At 44.0% G+C, this 20,191-nt stretch overlaps 1 protein-coding gene across 1 annotated transcript in view; it reads right to left on the reverse strand.

The window, feature by feature from the left end:
• Positions 1–20,191, reverse strand: part of LOC122801252 (eukaryotic translation initiation factor 4 gamma 1-like) — a 2,968,223-nt gene that overhangs the window by 2,228,947 nt on the left and 719,085 nt on the right. The window contains exon 6 of the mRNA XM_044070804.1: positions 2,491–2,587. Within this exon, the coding sequence (XP_043926739.1) occupies positions 2,491–2,587 (97 nt within the window). The remainder of the gene's footprint in view (positions 1–2,490; positions 2,588–20,191) is intronic.

Raw genomic sequence — 20,191 nt, forward strand, 5'->3', positions numbered from 1 at the left:
AGAGGCCGGGTTTAAGAATTCCAAGTCTCTTTGACTGAATAGTCCTGGCTTTCCAAGCGGAAATGTTCCCCAAGGGTATGCAAGGTTTTACCAAAAGAAAACACTTCTTGAGGGGAAGCAGAGGAAATGGAATCCTCTGCATCAGAATACTCATAAGTAGATAAGGGTAAATCCTGGTTTTCAGAAGTAAGACATCAGATTCCTGATTAGAAGGAAAATCAATTCTAGGTCTCTTAGTTGGGGAAGGCTTGCTTCCCCTAATTAAGGTAATAAGGTCTTCCAGCCATTCTAATCATTTGTTTTTGAGACATTGGAGCCTGAGAATGCACTTTGGTAGTCTGTTTTCTAGGCATAGTGCGAGCTTTAGGCCTGATGAATTCTGTATTTTTAGCTTGAAACTAAGTGATATGAAAATCCGTAGGCCTGAATACACCCTCAGAAGCCAGTGCCTTCACAGTAGCTCCAGATCCATCCAAGGGAGAGACATCCGCAGGTTCCATAGTCAAAGCATCTCCCGGCATACTGGACTCCGAATGGGTCTCAGCAGAAGACTGCGAATCTGTAGAAGCTTGTACGAGGGGCTGCAAAAGTGCCTCAGTACCAGCAGACTGGCGACTAGCTAAACAGAAGCGTCGGCAGTTTTGGACCTATGCGGTCTGTGTCTTTATCCTTACGTTTTTTGGTAGATAGGTACGAGGATGGCTTAACGAAGCCATTTCGGAGTACAGAGATAGAGAACGAAAGTATTTAACTACAAAAATACCCCAATGACAAACAGCTCGTGCACTTTACAAGGCAAAAAAACAGTGAGGGATGTCGTGGTCTGGGCCTAAACAGATGATGCAGCAAGAATGAAAATCAGATGCATTTGCTTTCCATGGGCAAGACTTTGACATCAGTTAGAGCAAGAAAAAAGGATCCCCAACGGGGTACTTATCTTTTTGAAAACTTCAGGTCTGAAACTAAAACGAAAATTTCAGGAGTCGGCCGACTGGCATTTGCAAACTGCTTCACCTTCGGGCACCACACGGCAAGACTGATGTAATGGCTTCGGCTGCATGTTTTATACCCCTGATAACCTGACATCATGGAAGAAGCGACAGCATCTGACGCAGAAATGCCAAGACTCTGGTATTCAGGTCAGCTGAGGGCTACCTGCAGGCAGATAACCCAAATGTGATAACTGGAACGGTGAAACACGAACATCTAGTCTCTGGTAATCAGGCAATCAAGGGCTTCCATGGTGGGAAATCACACAAGTCAGGACTACAACAGTGAAACACGAAGAACATCTTAATGTCTCTGCGGATAGGAGCTTGCCCACATGCCAGTTTATTACTCTGGGATGGACTCCTCCAGTGGAAAAGCCACCCTTTTTAAGGGGTTTTAGACACCAAAGCTTCAAGATAAATGTGATTTAATCTTCTCCTTCCATAATCAAGATGACAATCTCTGCCCCCAATCTTCGAAACAAAGTCTTGTATCTGTCAGAAAGGGCATGCCAGAAATCTAATGTGTTGAGCACCTTAACTATTACTCAAGAGGCTTGGCTTAACAGATGCTACACACGGAGGCTGCAAAAGAACCTCACTTTATATGGTGCCACCAGACCAATTCTGTTGTACCTTTGTTCTCTATACTTTCACCTAATGCTCTGAACACCATGGCAAACACTTTTGGAGTGAACTCCCAGAGAAGAGGTTGGCACTCTAAACAATGCACAGTGCAAACAAGAGTCAATATCGTGCTCCAGGCCAACGAAAAAACACTATGGAAACAGTTATGCATAATCAGTTTACTAAGCACTTAACAGTTGCTTTCACAGAAGACTTCAAACTTGTATTCTAAACTGGATATTACACAATACCAAGGGATACATACCCATCTCCCTGGTCGAAAGCCAACAAAGACTATACATGCTACAGGAAGCATTCAAACAAAGCAGAGCAAGAAAGCACAGGCCAGCACCCTTTACACTCCAGTCCTCACATCTGTAGGAGGTAGAGCTCTGGAAGACTGGATGGTTGTTGGCTGCCTGCAGATGGGATGCAGCGAGTGGAGGCTGAAATGAATACTAGGATGAACAGTGTTAAAATAAATCAAAGTTTTTTCACTGAAGCAAAAAATGCAATGAAGGCGATTGCCATCCAGCAGAATCTGTCACCCAGAGATAAACCTGACAGTCTACCTGTAAGAGTTGGTCCTTGAAAAACGGCCAAAAAAAATCAAAGCATAAAAAACAATGCAATGCAGCAAAACTAAAATTACCAGAGGAAACTGACAAGCCAGCACCAGGTATAGTTTTGCTGCGTTAGCAAAACTGCATTTTACAAATACAGAGTACAAATTTCAGACCCACATCTACGTACTGGTGATCACATCCACAAATTAACCATCATTTCTATAACTACACAAAAGGATTTCATCATTTAAATTAGACTTGCATAAAAAGAACATTCAACTTTTAAATCAAAGTGAAACTGAACTTACTAAACGAGTAATCAGGTGCACTGGTGCCTGGGTAAAACCCTGGAGGTGTGGGTTGTACAGGATACTGTTGTGTTTGACCTACATAAGATGTCCGATACTGTAGGAAAAAAAACAAGCATTAGGAACCAGAGTTGTGGCAGAGGACCTTAAGACTTAACAGAAAATGTAGCCTTTGAAGAGTCACAACTTTAAACTTCAGTTGTTGCCACTAGTTTACATGTACACAAGACGTGCAAGTTATTTACTTTAACGACCATGTCCATCATCTCCAACTAGAACCAAGGCCAAAGCTTTGGTTGATTAATTCTCCTCTAGGATCCAACTTCTGCAATATGGAAAATTTCAAGCATGTACTGGAAATTTCAACTTGAATATGACAGTGCCAAAAATTACAAAACCCTAACAGAACTCTCACGCACATGAAACTAGCCTTGCAGAATACAGTGCCTAGTACATCTGACAGGCGACAGCACTTGCTTCATCTGGAACTTTAATGTAAATGACTGAGAGAGCTGTAGACAAGTACTTTGATTAGCTTGGGCAGTCTCACTACTGCCCAAAAAACACTAAGGCAACACCTGAACCCCTTACATCCTTTAGTTCAGTGTAGAGACATTCATCTGGTAACACCCTAGGATGAGGTGAATCTAGATGGCATCACTCAAACCTGTCAATAGTCCCTACCCAGAGGGCAGAAACCTGTAGACTCCTTTGCAGTTCACATGAAAAGTAACTTACAATGCCAAATGGCAGACCCAGCTACCAAACAATGGACTGACTGCACCATGACTGTTTAGAATTGTTCCCTTACATTCGCAGACAGCTTGCTAGCTCAAAACTGGTCAGTTTTTTTCAGGACTGCACAAAGAGTGTTATATGCATACCTCTAGTCTCATGAGACTTGATTCTATATTTTTAGTACCTCTTTTCTCAATGTACTCTTGCTGGAGTGGGACAACAGAAAGTTTAATGGTGCTTGTAATGTCCATTCTTTCCCATGTGCATCTGTCCTGCATAAAAGCCATCCGTGTGCAACTGGAAGGACAGACTCATCCTCCACTACTTCCCGAATGAAACAAGCAATGCCCCCCCCCCCCCAAATCCAGAATGGAACAGTATGGCACTTAATTTGGCTAGAGAGGTGTCCAGTCTGTACACAGCCTTCCCAGGCCTCAATCTGTTGCTGTTGATCATGCTAGTGTACTGTGTATTCTGTGTGGGAGACTGGTTTGAAATTCCATGCCAATAACAGTTTCCCCTTTCCAAAGACTTGCACCTTTACACTGAAAGTCAGACCAAAAGCAGGATTCAAAATAAAATCAATCAGTCTGGTATAACCAGGAATAATTGGGCATAGCTGCACCATCCAGAGCTGTGAGCCAGACTTAAAACCAAGGAAAGCTCACTACATGCACAGCTTGGTCTCAAGCTCATCCAGTACCTTCAGCATATCAGCAAGGTCTTGGTGGGACCCAAGCATGGGGGATAACACCTTTATGCTGAAAGGATGTGTGCACCCCCTCCCCAACATATACATAGTCCTAAATTATTTACTGGGGGGTAGACAGGACTTGAGTGGACTAAATCACAGGGTGCCTGAACTCTACTTCCAATCTATAACTGTTTAAGGACCACACAGGTGCAACACTCACTCCACATCTCCCCAACAAAAGAAGCGTAGTTAGCATGGGGGATCAAAGTAAAAGGCTAAGACCTGAAAGCTTTCTACATGTCCCTTCACAAAGGCATGGGATCTGTGGACCCTCTTGTACTCTCTCGACACTTCAAAATCTGGGACAGTATGGCATTGCTGCACGACCCAGTGGGAAGGATGCCAAACTGCAACCCTAGCACTACAGCAGCCAGGGACGAAAAGTAGAAAGGCTTAGCTCTCCTGGGGAGCACAGAGAATTTAGATTTTTCAGCTGCTGAAGACTGGGAATAGGACTACTTAAAATTACGATAACTCAGATTTGCCCTGAATGGGTCAACTGGCAGAAAGACCTAGTGCCAGCAGGCAATGACTAGCAAAAAACTGACTTAGAAAAACTTGCGCTGCTGTGGTGCAAGTCTGGTGTGTGGGGACTCCAAAAGGAACACTTAGCACACATGCCTCCCTACAAGAGGGATTCTGGGCAGGAGGAAAAGTACAGTGTTGTACCTACCATAAATGTAGATGTTCGAAGATCCACATTGCTGCAGTCCTTACTTATGGTTAGTCCGCTGTCCTCGATCGGCCCGAATACCAAAGTATTAGGCTGACGTCGGTCATGGGCGCCTAGATCTGACATCAGAGCGTCAGGGTATAAAGGCGCATGACAGACGTCATATCCTCAGTCTTTTCTTGCCCCAGATGTCAGAAGGCCAAACCAGAAAGGCCACAGCCAAAAACAGAATACCTCCCAAAAACATGCCCAACAACAACCATCACCTAAAGCATAGCACCAAGTCCAACTACAGTGGGGAAGGAGGGAGGGTATTGACTGCAGCAATGTGGATCTTGAACATCTACATTTATGGTAGGTACAAAACTGTACTATGTTCTTCATCTCACATTGCTGCAGTCCTTACTTATGGGTAGAATCCCAAAGCAACGGGAAAGGGAGGATGGTAAAAATCATAAAGCATTAGGGGCCGCTAAAATGCCCTGTAAAATTGCAGTGGCAAATCCAGCCCTAGACTTAGAATAAAGAGGAAGGTGGTAATGTTTAGAAAAGGTATGCACTGAACTCCAAGTAGCTGCCTCCAAAATGTCTTTGTAGCTACCCCTTAGAAAGGCAGAGAAGTAGCAGTAGCCCTAGTGGAATGAGGCCCGATTCCAGCAGGAATCTCCTTACCATGATGGGAATAACAAAAAGAAATACAAAACCCAATCCATTTAGAAATAGTTTGTTTTGAAACAGGTTTACCCTGTGAACCCAAAGCAAAAGAAACAAACAATTGCTGAGACTGTCTGAACTCCTTGGTTCTGCTCAAATAATAACATAACTGTCTGTGAATATCCAAAGTATGCAAAATTTTCTCCCCTTTATTTTGGGGGTTTGCATAAAAGGTAGGCAAATGAATAGTTTGATTTAAGGCCACACTAGCAACCACCTTAGGCATAAAGGAGATAATAGTAACCTGTGAGGCCCCTTCAGCCTGACCTGCCTCGTGAGAGGCCACATCCTGTAAAATCAAAGTTTCCCCCTGGGACTCAACAGAAACTTCAGCCGGATCCACCTGTTCAGCTGTAGCTTCTAAAGGTCCGCGCATAAACGGACGAATCATCCTGCCTAGGCTTTAAAGATTTGTCTTTGCGCTTCTTAGTAGAAGCAGGCGTCGGAACATCCGACGGCATATTATAATTACACCTCTTGCCAAAGACTAACCTAGCGCAATCTAACCTCAGTTTTATAGTGCGCTTATTAAACCTAGCACAAAACTGACACCCGACTACGTTGTGTTCCGGTCCCAAACAAGGAATACAAAGCGAGTGGTAATCCCTATGCGGTATCTGTTTCCCACAAGAAATACAATTATTCACTTTTTCTGACATCCGGTAAGTAACTGAGGCAAGAAAAAACAAAAATATTCCCCAACGGGGTACTTAGCCCAACTTGGTGTTGGTCTGAAACTCCGAAAACGAAAAATTTCAGAACGCCGAGCGGCACTTGCAACGCTGCTTCTGCATCGGACCATGCGGCAAAAAAGACTGAGGATATGACGTCGGTCATGCGCCTTTATACCCTGACGCTCTGATGTCAGATCTAGGCGCCCATGACCGACGTCAGCCTAATACTTTGGTATTCGGGCCGATCGAGGACAGCGGACTACCCATAAGTAAGGACTGCAGCAATGTGAGATGAAGAACATCACTGCTACTATGAAACATTCTGCACAGCCCCACAAGTGACAGCTCCTTTGTCCTGCTGTTATGACAACAAAGATGCAAACAGGGAGTCTAACAAAGCTACAAGTGTAACAAGCAGAAAAGTATGCAATGCCAATGCAAAAGTAAACACTAGAACAGAACCTGCTGAAAGAACTGTCAAATGTCCTAAGTAGGTGCCCATCTGCCCAATGCAAACACTGATCAAGCCTGGCACTGTGAAACTGCTCAACCCTCAACCTACTGGACCTGAGAAACACTACCAAAGTCCTTGAGCCCAAAAGCTTTAGGACAGATGCTGCAAACCTGAAATGATACCAAAGGTCTGGTCCCAGCTATACCAGTGAAACAGATGGCATCAGTAAGGAAGTTCCTAACGATGACAGTGTTCATAAGATTGATGCTGCAGGACCTCCTCAGTACAATGTCAGGAGACTAGAAAAGCACAGGGGAAATTTGCCCCCCATTTATTCTGGTACAAGACAAAGTGCTAGTCGACTGTTAAAACTTGAGGCATCTTTGCACAGTTCAAACGCAATATACACATATTACAAGAATAAACTTTATGAGGGTCAAAAAACGACACAAATGTAGATGTTGAGTGTATTCACTGTCAGTCATTACACTTGGGTTATCCTGCGGGTAGGCTACTCGCAGTCGGCCTGAATTCCAAAGTCTAGGTCCAGTATCTGCTGCTGTCACCTCTTCCTGGACGTCAGTGCGCCAGGGGTACAAGATGCAGCAGATGCCATTTTTTTTCAGTTTTTCTTGCCCCAGATGTCAGGTGCCCTCAAAAGGGTAAGCTAAAAAATTATGCCAAGAAGCATGCATGTACTAAAATAAACATTCCTTCATCTACAAGCAAATACACCACATAGGTTGTATAGAATAGATAAGTACAGAAAAGTCCCAGCAAAGAAAAGGGGGATGGAGGGAGGGTAACCTGGACTGCAACAGTGAATACACTCCAACATCTACATTTATGGTAGGTACACAACTGTACTACGTTAGTGTTTCACTGTTGCAGTCATTACACTTGGGTTGAATCCCAAAGCTGAGTTGGGAGGCTGGGCCTAAACAGAATTAGGAGTGGCTACAAGGCCCTGCACAACTGCAGTGGCAAAGCCTGGTCTGGATTTAGAGCAAAGAGGTAAGTGGTAGTGCTTTGTAAAAGTGTGCACTGAAGTCCAAGTTGCAGCCTACAAAATATCCTTGGTTGGTACTCCTCTGGCTGCAGAAGTGGCTGCTGCTCTGGTTGAATGTGGCCTAATGCCCTTAGGCACTGATTTGCCATGTTGTGGATAGCAGAAACGAATGCAGTGGCCTTTCCATTTTGAAACTGTCTGCTTTGAAATAGCCTTTCCTTGTGATCCTGCAGCATATGCCACTAAAAGTTGCTGAGTCTTTCTGAAAGCTTTAGTTTTGTCCAAGTAGAAGCGCAACTGCCTGTGCATGTCCAAAGAATGCAGAAGTCTCTCCCCTTTATTCTGTAGGTTTGGGTAAAAGGTAGGCAAATGAATGGTTTGGTTAAGAGCCACACTGGACACTACCTTAGGCATAAATGTTGGGTTTGTCCTTAGAGAAACCCTGTCCGGATGGAAAATAATAAAGGTTCCACAGCCAGTAATACCTGTAACTGAGACTCTTCTTGCTAAAGTTACTGCTAGGAGCAGAGATGTTTTCCATAAGAATTTTATCTCAGCTGTACTGGCTGGCTCAAAAGGCAGCAGTGTGAGCTTTTCCAAGACAAAATTGAGATCCCATGCAGGTACTGGTGCTCTCCTTGGAGGTCTTATGTTTTTGGCCCCTCTGAGGTACTGCCTTAGCAGCGGATGTGAAAAAATAGGTGGGTCCGTATTGCAATGCACTGAAATGGCATAGGCATGGATCTTAACTGATGAGGATAGGCCTTTGTCCAGCATCTCAGTTAGGTATTGTAAAATCTGAGGAATATTTGGTACAAGCGTATCAATTCCTTGTGCCTGGTTCCAAGCACAAAATCTCTTCCATTTTTCTGCACAAGATTTTCTGGTGTTGGGCCTCTTGGCCTCCAAAATAACACCCATAACCGCTTTAGAGAGGCGTGTTCTGAAAGTTATTATCCGCCATGCAGCCAGATTTAGGGTTCTGAGTTGGCTGTGCAGGATCGGATTGTTTTGTCAGTAAATGAGGAATTTGAGGCAATGTCCAGGCTGGGCCTTGAGACGAGCTCTTTAGGATTGGGTACCAGTGCTGGCGTAGCCAGTGCGGGGCAATCAGTATCATTTTTGGCTTCTCTTGTCTGACCTTTAGGAGTACCTTTGGGAGGAGTGGCAGTTGAGGAAAGGCATATACTGTAAGGTTTCTCCAGCTGACAGGGCATCCACTTTCCATGCTTGTTTGTGATAAGCCCTTGTGCAGAATTGTGAGGGGAGGCAAATAGATGTCAGGGCATATCCATTTCCTTGTTATGCTGAAGATTTGTAGATCTAGTTCCCACTCGTGAGGATCCATGAGGTTTCTGCTTGGTTCGTCTGCCAGAGCATTTGTTTTTCCTGGCAGGAATTATGCTTGCAGGTGTACTTGACAAGTCAATGCTGTGTTTCACAAAATCATGGTTTGTCTGCAGAGGGGGTAAAAATGTGTGCCTCCCCGCTTGCTTATCTACCACATGACTGTAGTATTGTCAGTCTTTATCAGCAGTTGTCCTGGATGAAGTAGATCCTTGAAGGCTGTCTGAGCATTTTGTACAGCTAGCATCTCTTTTTGATGTGAAGATGCATTTGGCTTGCAGGCCATGTGCACCGAATACATTTTCCTGCCATGTGGGCCCCCCAGGCATAACCTGATGCATCTGTTAGTGTTTGCCTGGCTGTGGGTAAAGTGAATGACTGTCCCTTGTTGTGGTGACAGGCCTGTGCCCACCATCGAAACTCCTGTTGCAGGCAGGGAATGAGGGTAATGTTTCCAGGCTGTGGCAATGTTGAGTCCAAACACTTTTTAGATACCATTGTAGCTTCCTCATATGCAGTCTTGCATATGGAATTAGCAGAATGCAGGATGCCATGAAGCCCAAAGCCTGCAGAATTTTTCTTGCATATAACTGGGTCTTTGCTGTCATGCTTTCGAAGTAAGAAGTCAGTTGCCTTTGTCTGGCGTGAGATAAGCCATCTGGGCAGCTGTAATTAAGCTTGCACCCAGGAATATTATCTCTTGAGAGGGTACTAGTTTTGATTTCTTTTCGTTTACTGTGTACCGTAGGCAAATTAGTAAACTTTTTACAAACGCCAGATGCTTTAGTAGAATGTCTTTCTCTGCTTGAATAAGGCAGTCGTCCAAGTAGGGATATATTTGAATTCCTCTATCTGCAAAATGCAATTACTGGTGCCAGGCAGGTTTTGAAAACCCTGGGCGCAGTAGATAAGCCAAAGGGCAGTGCAGAAAACTGGTAGTGCATTGAGCCAGCTATGAATCTGAGTTATCTTCTGCAAGATTGTCTTATTGGGACATGCAGGTATGCCTCTGAGGTCCAAAGTTACAAGTCAAGCCTTCTTGCCCAGCATGGGCAGAAACTGTTGCAGAGTCAATACTGACTTTTGGAACATCCAGAAAAGGGTTTAGAATAGACCGGTCCAGAATTGGTCTCCAGGCTTTGTCCTTTCTGGGTACTAAGAAAAGTAGAGTAAAATCCTTGTCACTGCTCTTGTGGTACTGGCTGAAGAGCCCTCATGCCCATGAGAGATGAAACTTGTTTTTGTGCCTCTGCCCATTGTGTGGCAGGTCTGGCATACCTTTTGCCTTTGGGTGTGAAAGTGGAACCTGTAGCCCTGAGAGACTATATTTAAGACCCATTTGTCCTGGGTGATAATGTGCCAATTTTGTGAAAAAAGTGCTAGCTTTCCCCCTAAGGGTGCTGCCAAAAGATAAGTGTTTGGCATGGGCAGAGGAAAGTCATTGGGACGGTTTCCTACATGGCTGTGATTTGTCTTCTCCGCTTTTGGAGGTAGAAACACCCCATTGGTTGGGCCTGTATGAGCCCTGGGGCGGGCGGTTGTCTGCCTCTAGGGCATCTATCTGCCTCTTTGTGGCCTGACATTGGAAAGGACCTATTCTTAGAAGGCCAGTTCCTGCCAAATCTGGGTGGTTGTACCTGTAAAAAATCCTTTACTGTCTGCATAGATTTCACTTTATCCTCCCTGTTCAGCACCTCTTCTGCCTTGACATCAAAGTATCATGCTGTAATGGAGCATCCAATAATTTTGCTTTAACATGATCAGGCAGATTCTGTTCCTTTAACCAAGTATGCCTTCTAATAACAGAACCTGTAACAGCGGCCCTGCAAGAGGTGCAAGAGGCCTCCAGTAAATCAAAACCACATTGCAAAGTATGCTTTCCCACTTGTTCAGTTGCATGCAATAAATCCTGCATTTCCTTGTTTTCAGAACATTCAGAATTTGTCAGCATTTTCTGTTTTAGCAGTGACTATGCATCACTGATGTTTAAGCATATGAAACGGACCATTTAAAGCCCTTACAGCCAAGGAAGAAGTGTAAACCTTTTTCCCCCCATCAGTCCAGTGCCCTGGAATCCCTGAGGGGACAGGATTTTTTGCAGTAGAGGCCTTGACCCCTTTGGGACCCTGAGATACAGTTTCTGGGTCCACAGCAGGGTTTTTATACAGAAATTTTTGAGAGTCCAGAACCCTGTAGTATCTCTGGCTTAACATGTGCAGGAGGTAAAGAGTCGAGATAGGCCGGACTCTGAAAATACATCTACAATGTCTAGAAAAGGTGGAATAGTAAGAGGTCTGTGCTGAGGTAGTAGTAGTCAGACTTTTCTTAGACTGAGTAATCCTGGCTCTCCCAGTGGAAATGCTCCCTCATGGTATGCAGGGTTTCCCCAAAAGGAATAATCCTCAGGAGAAGCTAAAGAAATAGATTCTTCAGCATCAGAATCCTCGTAGGGTGGAAGAGAGTATCCCTGTTCTGAAGAGGAGACAGAGGAAATTGAAACCTGATCAGAAGAATCATATTCTGTGTCTTGCCTAGGCCTCTTATCAGGAGGGGTATGGGAACCCGTGATCAAAGTAATTGGGTCTTTGGCCATTTTAAGCATCTGTTTCTTATGAATAATAGTCTGTCCAGGAGAAGGCTGTACACTTTTGTCTTTAAAGCTGTTTTAGTCTTTGCCTTGGAAACTGAGGTTGGCTTGATATATAACTGTAGGTCTGAAAACACCCTCAGAAGCAGATGCCTGCTCAGCGGCTCCGGACCCATCTGAGGGAATAGTTTGAGTGTCCAATACCTTTAGCATCCAGAGGCCTAGCTGTCTCCACGTGGGAGTTGGAAGAGGCCTGTGGCTGAGGTAGTGGGGATCAGGGGCTGCAAAAATGCCTCACTGAAAACCGGTGACTGGCCTAGCTGCGGCCTAGTCATTTTTGGACCTCTGATGCCTGTCCTTTTCCTTGTGCTTTTTATAAACTCTGGTAGTCTGCTGTTCCGACGGCATTATATAATTAAACCTTCGGCCAAAGTAATGAAAAGCAAAATCGTACAGACGCTTAGTGTGTTGGTTAAATCTAGCACAAAACCAATAGCTAGCAACGTCATGGTCAGGGCCTAGGCAAGGAATACAGTAAGAATGAAAATCCTTGAGTTATTTGCTTCCCACAAAAAATACAATTGTCATCTTTTTCTGATATCGGTCTGGAGCAAGAAAAAAAAGTTTCCCCAACGGGGTACTTAGCTTTATTGAAGACTTTGGATCTGAAATTCGATTTCGAAAATCTCAGGAGTCGGCCGACCGGCACTTGCGAACTGCTTTTGCTTCGGGCACTGCATGGCAAGAAAGACTGAAGAAAATGGCGTCGACTGCATCTTTTATACTCCTGGGGCACTGACATCAGGGAAGAGGCGACAGCAACAGACGCCGGACCAGGACTTCGGAATTCAGACAGACTGTGGGTAGCCTGCCAGCAGGATAACCCAAGTGTAATGACTGCAACAGTGAAACACGATTATCAGAAGATCTTACACGTAACGGAAGATCTGAATGTCTTGGGAGTCTGCAGAAAGCAACCACTGGCACTAGGCATTATGTGGACTCCTAGGGTTGTAGAGGGACCACAAGTTAAGACAGAAAATTGAAAGTGCCCGGAACCTGCAGACAAGTGTAGAAATTTCCTGAATTTGGGATGAATGGAGATATGTATCTGTTGTCTATGGATACTAGGAAGGCATGACGGATCAGAGGGAAGAGGGTCTGAAGTTAACATTTTGAAGGAAGGCACTTTTAGAAAGGTGCTGAGGTAAGAGATCTAGGATGGGTATCCATGGCCCATCCTTCAAACCAGGAACATGTGCAAGTAAAAGCCTGTTCCTTTTTGGGGCGAGGACACTGGTTGTATTGTGCCCTGTTCCAACAGGTTTTCTAATATTGGGTTAAGAGAGGTTTATGTTCCTTTGGAGATAAAGGGATATCCCTGAAAGGAGGCACAGTATGCCAAACAATAAAATATCAATTTTTGATCCTGAGGACACAAGTGCCTTGAGTAATGGATTCCTAGGTGGGAAGGGAGAGGGGTGTGGTGAGGTATTTCTAAGGAGTCGCGAGAAAGCCCGTTCTATCAGGAAAGGGCTGCTTAGCCACCTGCAAACCAATTGAAGCAGAGAACCAGTGGCAACTGGTGACTTGAAATTAAAGGGGGGGCTGCAGGACACAGCTGAATAGGTGGGGCCAGTGGGAAGGGGTGTGGCCAGTGGGAAGGGGTGTGGCCAACTAGAAAGGGGCTAAGCTATGGTCAAAGCCACAAAAACTGGAACTTCAATTAAATGTGCTGCCCTGGGTGCCAAAAGTACAGTTTTGTACCTACCATAAATGTAGATGTTCGAAGATCCACATTGCTGCAGTCCTTACACTTGGGTAGTCCGCTGTCCTCGGTCGGCCCGAATATCAAAGTATAAGGCTGATGTCGGTCAAGGCGCATTTGACTGACATCAGGACGTCAGGGTACAAATGCGCATGACCGACGTCATATCCTCAGTCTTTTCTTGCCCCAGATGTCAGAAGACCCTAAAAATAAAGGTCAAAACCAAAAGACAGCAAACAAACAACCAACCACCCTTGCACTAATTATATGTACAATATATACAATATACACAATATTTACAACCCAACCCACACAACCACCTCTAACTACAGAGGGAAGGAGGGAGGTAAATTGGACTGCAGCAATGTGGATCTTGAACATCTACATTTATGGTAGGTACAAAACTGTACTATGTTCTTCATCTCACATTGCTGCAGTCCTTACACTTGGGTACAATCCCAAAGCAGAGGTAAGGGAGGATGGCCAAACTATAAGGAAGCAGGAGCTGCCAAAATGCCCTGCAAAACAGCAGTGGCAAAACCAGCCCTGGATTTAGAGTAAAGTGGTAGGTGACAATGCCTAGAGAAAGTATGCACTGAACTCCAAGTAGCTGCCTCCAAAATATCCTTGGTTGCCACCCCTCAAAAAAGCTGTCGAAGTGGCAGTACCCCTAGTGGAATGAGGCCTAATCCCAGCTGGAATCTCCTTGCCATGATGGGAATAACAGAAAGCAATGCAAAACCCAATCCACTTAGAAATAGTTTGTTTTGACACAGGCTTGCCCTGAGAACTCAAAGCAAAAGAAACAAATAACTGCTGAGACTGCCTGAACCCTTTAGTTCTGTCCAAATAATATCGCAACTGCCTGTGTACATCTAAAGTGTGCAAAATCTTTTCCCTTTATTTTGGGGATTTGCATAAAAAGTAGGCAAATGAATAGTTTGGTTTAAAGCCACACTAGAAACCACTTTAGGCATAAAGGAAGGATTAGTACGCAAAGATACCCTATCCTTATGGAAAATCAAGAAAGGCTCAACCGCCATAAGGGCCTGTAACTCAGAAACCCTTCTTGCAGAGGTAATGGCCAACAAAAAGGCAGTCTTCCATGATAAATATTTCAACTCAGTAGTAGCTGCAGGCTCAAAAGGTTGTAGAGTGAGTTTCTCCAACACAAAATTGAGATCCCAAGCAGGAGTAGGAGCTCTATGTGGGGGTCTTGTATTCTTTGCCCCTCTAAGAAATTGCTTGAACAAAGGATGAGAAAACAATGGTGGGTCACAGTCATAGTGAGCTGAAATTGCTGCAGCATGAACCTTAATAGAAGAGAAGGACAAACCTTTGTCCAGTAACTCAGTAAGATATTGAAGAGCCACACTTAAATTAGGCTCAAAAACATCAAAATCCTTTGCTGCACTCCAAAATAAAAATCTCTTCCATTTATCTGCGTACACTTTCCTTGTACTAGGCCTTCTAGCTTTCAAAATCACATTCAAAACTTGTTGTGGAAGTTGAGACCCTCTATGGTTCAAAACAGAATATGCCAGGCTGTTAGGTGGAGAGTGTGAAGTTTGACATTGAGCAAATGACTGTCCTCCTGGGACAACAGGTGTGGAATCGAAGGTAAAGGCCATGGAGGCTTCCGTACCAGACTTCTCAGTAATGGGTACCAGTGCTGTCGAGGCCAATCTGGAGCTATTAAAATCATCCTTGGCTTGTCCTGTCTGACCTTTAGAAGTACCTTTGGGAGGAGAGGCAGAGGTGGAAAGGCATACACATGAAGATTGCTCCAATTGAAAGAAAGAGCATCCACTTTCCAAGCTGTGGGATGAAACCTTTTCGTGCAAAACTTTGGCAGCTGATGGTTTAGTGGAGAAGTGAACAGATCTATGTCTGGAGTTCCCCATGACACTGTCAATTTCTGAAATACATGAGGATCCAATTTCCACTCGTGGGGATCCATAATTCGTCTGCTCAACACATCTGCTAAGGAGTTCTGTGCTCCCGGCAGAAACCTTGCCTGAAGATTGAGCTGTAAACTGAGAGCAGTCTCCCACAAAATCATTGCTTGCCTGCATAGAGGATAAGAATGTGTTCCCCCTTGCTTGTTGATGTACCACATGACAGTTGTGTTGTCTTAGAATCAACACCTGCCCTGGAAGAAGTAAATCTTTGAAAGCTATTAATGCAAACTGGACTGCTAACATCTCCTTCAGGTTGATATGTAGATGTTGTAGTCTGGCAGGCCACTTGTCTTGTATCCACTTTCCATTTAGATGAGCTCCCCAAGCTTTGTCTGAGGCATCTGTCGTTAAAATCTGACTCTCCTCTGGCCGGGTCACAGAGAGTCCCTTGTTTAGGTGACATTCCTGAGCCCACCACAAAAATTCCTTTTGAATGCAAGGTATTATTTGAATGACAGTGTCCAGATCCTGGCAGTGCTGTGTCCATACATTTTTGAGATACCATTGCAGCCTCCTCATATGCAGTTTGGCATTGGGAAGCACCAGAATACAAGATGCCATGAACCCTAAGGCTTGAAGGACTGTCCTTGCAGTCAGCCCGGACTGATGAGATAGTTGATGGAAGTAAAGGGAAAGATTCTTTTGTTTGTCCGGGGTCAAAAAGGCCATCTGGGATGCTGTATTCAGTCTTACACCCAGAAAGCACATGTCCTGAGAGGGTACTAGACTGGACTTTTTTTCGTTCACAGAATACCCCAGGCATCTTAGCACTGCTATCACATATTCCAAATGATGAAGAAGCTCTTCCCTTCCTTGAGCCAGAATCAAGCAATCGTCCAAATAAGGATAGATCTGTATTCCTTTTAGCCTGAAGAAAGCTATCACTGGAGCCAGAACTTTCGTGAACACTCTGGGCGCAGTAGATAAGCCAAAGGGCAATGCAGAGAACTGATAGTGAGAAGTCCCAGCTCGAAAACGCAGATACTTCCTGCAACTTAGTCTGATAGGAACATGAAGGTAAGCCTCCTTGAGATCCAAAGTTACCATCCAATGATCTTTGCCCCAGCAGAGGTAAAAGCTGTTGTAACGTCAACATTTTGAACTTGGGAATGTCCAGATAAGTGTTGAGGATAGAGAAATCCAAAATTGGTCTCCACGTGTTCCCCTTCTTTGGTACTAGGAACAGGCGAGAATAAAATCCTAGGCCCACTTCTGGCATAGGGACCGGCTGTATGGCCCCTAGTTGAAGTAACAGAGAAATTTGCTTGTGAGCCTCTATTCTTTGTTGAGGAGGAATGTCTGGCATGCCTCTGAAATGAGGCAAGGTATGGAAATAAAACCTGTAACCGTGGTGTATGATATCCAATACCCATCTGTCTTGGGTAATTAAACTCCAATTTTCTTTGAAAAGTGCCAACCTTCCTCCCAAAGGTGCTGCCAGACGAGAAGGCTCTGGCAGCTGAAAAGGTAGGTCATTGGGTCTGTTTACGAAAGGACTGACCCCTGCCCTCACCTGAAGACTGTGCAGGAGAACTCCCTGTTCTAGGCCTGAAAGAGCCCTGAGCTCTGCCCCTACCACATCTAGATCTACCCCTAGACTGGGAATCATAAGAAGGATACGTCCACCCTTTAGTAGGCCAATTTCTACTAAACTTTGGAGGCTGAACCTGCAAAAAATCTTTAACAGTCTGCATAGACTTAGCCTTGTCTTCCATTTTCTTTAAAACTGCCTCAACAAGAGAACCAAACACATCAGATTGTAAATGAGCATCTAAAATCCTTGTTTTAACATGGTCAGATAAATTTTGATCCCTCAGCCAGGCGTGCCTGCGAAGAACTGACCCAGTGGCAGCCACCCTAGACGAGGCCTGTACAGCATCAAAACCACATTGCAAAGAATGCTTACCCACCTGTTCAGAAACATGTACTAAATCTTGTAACTCTTTACAATCAATACCTTCCGCCAGAGCATCAACCTTAGACTTCAATTGTGAAAGGAGATAGTTTTGGTATTTCAACATGTGAAACTGGCAATTCAAAGCCCTCACAGCTAGAGTGGAAGTAGTATAAACTTTCTTTCCCCATCTATCCAAGGCCCTGGCCTCTTTATCTGCAGGAACCGGATTCTTGACAACAGAAGCCTTAACACCTTTAGGCCCCTGGCTAACAGTTTCTGGGTCTGCCCTAGGACTCTTAAAAAGATACTTATGAGCTTCAGGCACCCTGTAATACCTATCCGGTTTAACAGGAGCAGGAGGCAAAGAATCAGGATTAAGAGAAGCCTCTGTAAAAACATCTTCCACTACATCCAAAACAGGAGGTATAGCCAAAGGCCTATGCTGGGGTAAAAACAGAAATTCCCTAAGCCTTTTCCTGGAATCAGAGAAGTCTTGACCTTCCCACTTAAAATGCTCCCTCATGGAATGAAGAGTTTCTGAAAAAGAAAAATCCTCAGGATGAGAAGCAGGAGTAGAATCATCCACATCAGAATCAGAATAAGGAGAGTACTCCTGCAAGTCTTCAGCCGAAGACTCTGAAACATCCGAAGCCTGCTCAAAACTCCCTAGCTCAGGCTTCACCCTAGGTCTCTTATCAGGAGGGGGCAAAGAACCCCTAATCAAAGTAATCAAATCTTCTGCCATTTTAAGCATATGCTTCTTGGGCACAGTTCCAGAAGAACTAGGGGTGACACCAACTGAAGCTAAACCTGGCCTGCCTCTAGGAGAAGCCTTGGAAACAGAAGGAGAGGGCCTAACCACCCTAGGCAGGGAGGGGAGTATAGTAACCTGAGAAGCCCCATCACCCTGACCTGCCTCCTGAGAGGCCACATCCTGCAATAACAAAGTCTCTCCCTGGGATCCCAAAGAAACCTCCGGTGGAACCACCGGCTCCACAGACACCTCTAAAGAACCGGCGTCCGGTACGGACGGTTCTTCTAGCCTAGGCTTCACTGCTTTGTCCTTGCGCTTCTTTGAAGAAGCGGGCGTCGGAGCATCCGACGGCATTTTACAATTGCACCGCTTCCCGAAGACTAACCTGGCACAATCTAATCTCCTCTTTATAGTGCGCTTATTGAATCTAGCACAAGAGCGACACCCAACAACGTCGTGCTCAGGCCCTAAACAAGGAATACACAAAGTATGACAGTCTCTATGCGGTATCTGTTTCCCACAAGAAATACAATTATTCACTTTTTCTGACATCCGGTAAACCACTGAGGCAAGAAAAAACTAAAATATTCCCCAACGGGGTACTTAGCCAACTTTGACTCTGTCTGAAACTCCGAAATCGAAAAATTTCAGAACGCCAACCGGCACTTGCAATACTGCTTCTGCATCGGACCATGCGGCAAAAAAGACTGAGGATATGACGTCGGTCATGCGCATTTGTACCCTGACGTCCTGATGTCAGTCAAATGCGCCTTGACCGACGTCAGCCTTATACTTTGATATTTGGGCCGACTGAGGACAGCGGACTACCCAAGTGTAAGGACTGCAGCAATGTGAGATGAAGAACATCCATCATTATCAGAGTCCGATGAAGACAAAATGAACAGTAGAAGAAAAAAATATTTCAATGTATTGGCTACATGACAGCTTAATATCTAGATTAAAACGAAGGTTGATGGGCATAAAAAATAAATTACTTTTTAAATACATTACTGGATTGTCAGCCAAAATAAAGTACAAGAAAAACAAGCAGCACTCAACTCAAACTACTTTGCACTGCAGTTCTAATTATAATTTATATTCAGCTTTATAGAAGTACCAAGCAACATGCTGAAAAAGTAGCAATCTTTATGATGGCCCCACTTGTAAAAATGTTTTATCCAAAAAAGACCTGCTGCCTGAAACTACTTGCTTCATGGGGAAAAAATGATCAAAGTAAAAAATATGAACAGCAAAAAAGAAACAAGCTCAAGATAACGTGCTTAAAGTATTACTGCACAAGTAATGGACCACACGTGATAGACTGGCATTCTATTTAGTTTACAGGTAAAGCCTGCAAAGATGACTACAAGTCTCCAACAAATGTAATGAGCTTCTGAAAATTACTGTAATCCTGTCTTATTACAAATACTGTCATATGCATTTCAATACTTAAGGCTTATACATTACCTAGTTACATAAATATTCTCTGCATGGCAACAAAAAGGCTTTCAATGTTGGCAATTCTTTAACAGTATGCTCATTAAAGCTTACTTCCATCTTACAATTTCAGACAAGCTTACCTGACTGTCATTAAAGCATTGCTACTTAAACAGAGGAACAGGCACTGAAACAGCATGCATTTTCTGAAGCATAAAACAGTATAAAAACGTGACAGAAAACCATAACATTCTGCAAAATCAAGGACAAATGAAAAGCCACTGTAGTACTTGTGTCTTTGGATAAGGGGATACTCTACATAACTGCTCCTTGCCTTGCTTCGACACATCCACAGTCACTACATGGGAGAGTGGGGTGCAAGTAAGTCACAATTTGAAATGTCAGACTGATGGCCCTGACATTTGTCATACCTCTCAACCTCAGAGCAAGAAATCCAGACAAAGCCATACATAGAAGTGGGACAAAGGCCCAAAAAAAGGACAATTTTTAAATATTTCTCTTAGAAACTTAGAAAGATAATAGAATAGTAGGTCTTGCATTAGTATGAATTTTCTGAAGGACATGAAATCTGAAACTGAAGTCTTATTTTCTAACTTCAATCTTTAATTATTTTCCACTAAATTGTCAAAGAACCACAATTTTATGAAAAACAGACCAAAAATGAGATGCAAAATATTAAACAGCTACACAATACAGCTGGGAACCTATCAAAGAAGTGACATTTATTAGTACTGTTAACTTTAGCAGCTGACAAGAGAATCTACATGCATTTCTGAAATCAAAGTAATGTATAGCTCTGATCATTACAGTTAATTGTAAACCCTCCACGTTTTCTTCCAAAATTGGCATTTTGTGGAGGAATTAGGGGGAGAGCAACACTGAGCCAAAATTGGGGACAGTGGAGAGATTTGGA

This window comes from Protopterus annectens, chromosome 4.part1 (genome assembly GCF_019279795.1).
Source record: "Protopterus annectens isolate FY-2018-M chromosome 4.part1, PAN1.0, whole genome shotgun sequence".
In the NCBI taxonomy this organism is placed as follows: domain Eukaryota; kingdom Metazoa; phylum Chordata; order Ceratodontiformes; family Protopteridae; genus Protopterus; species Protopterus annectens.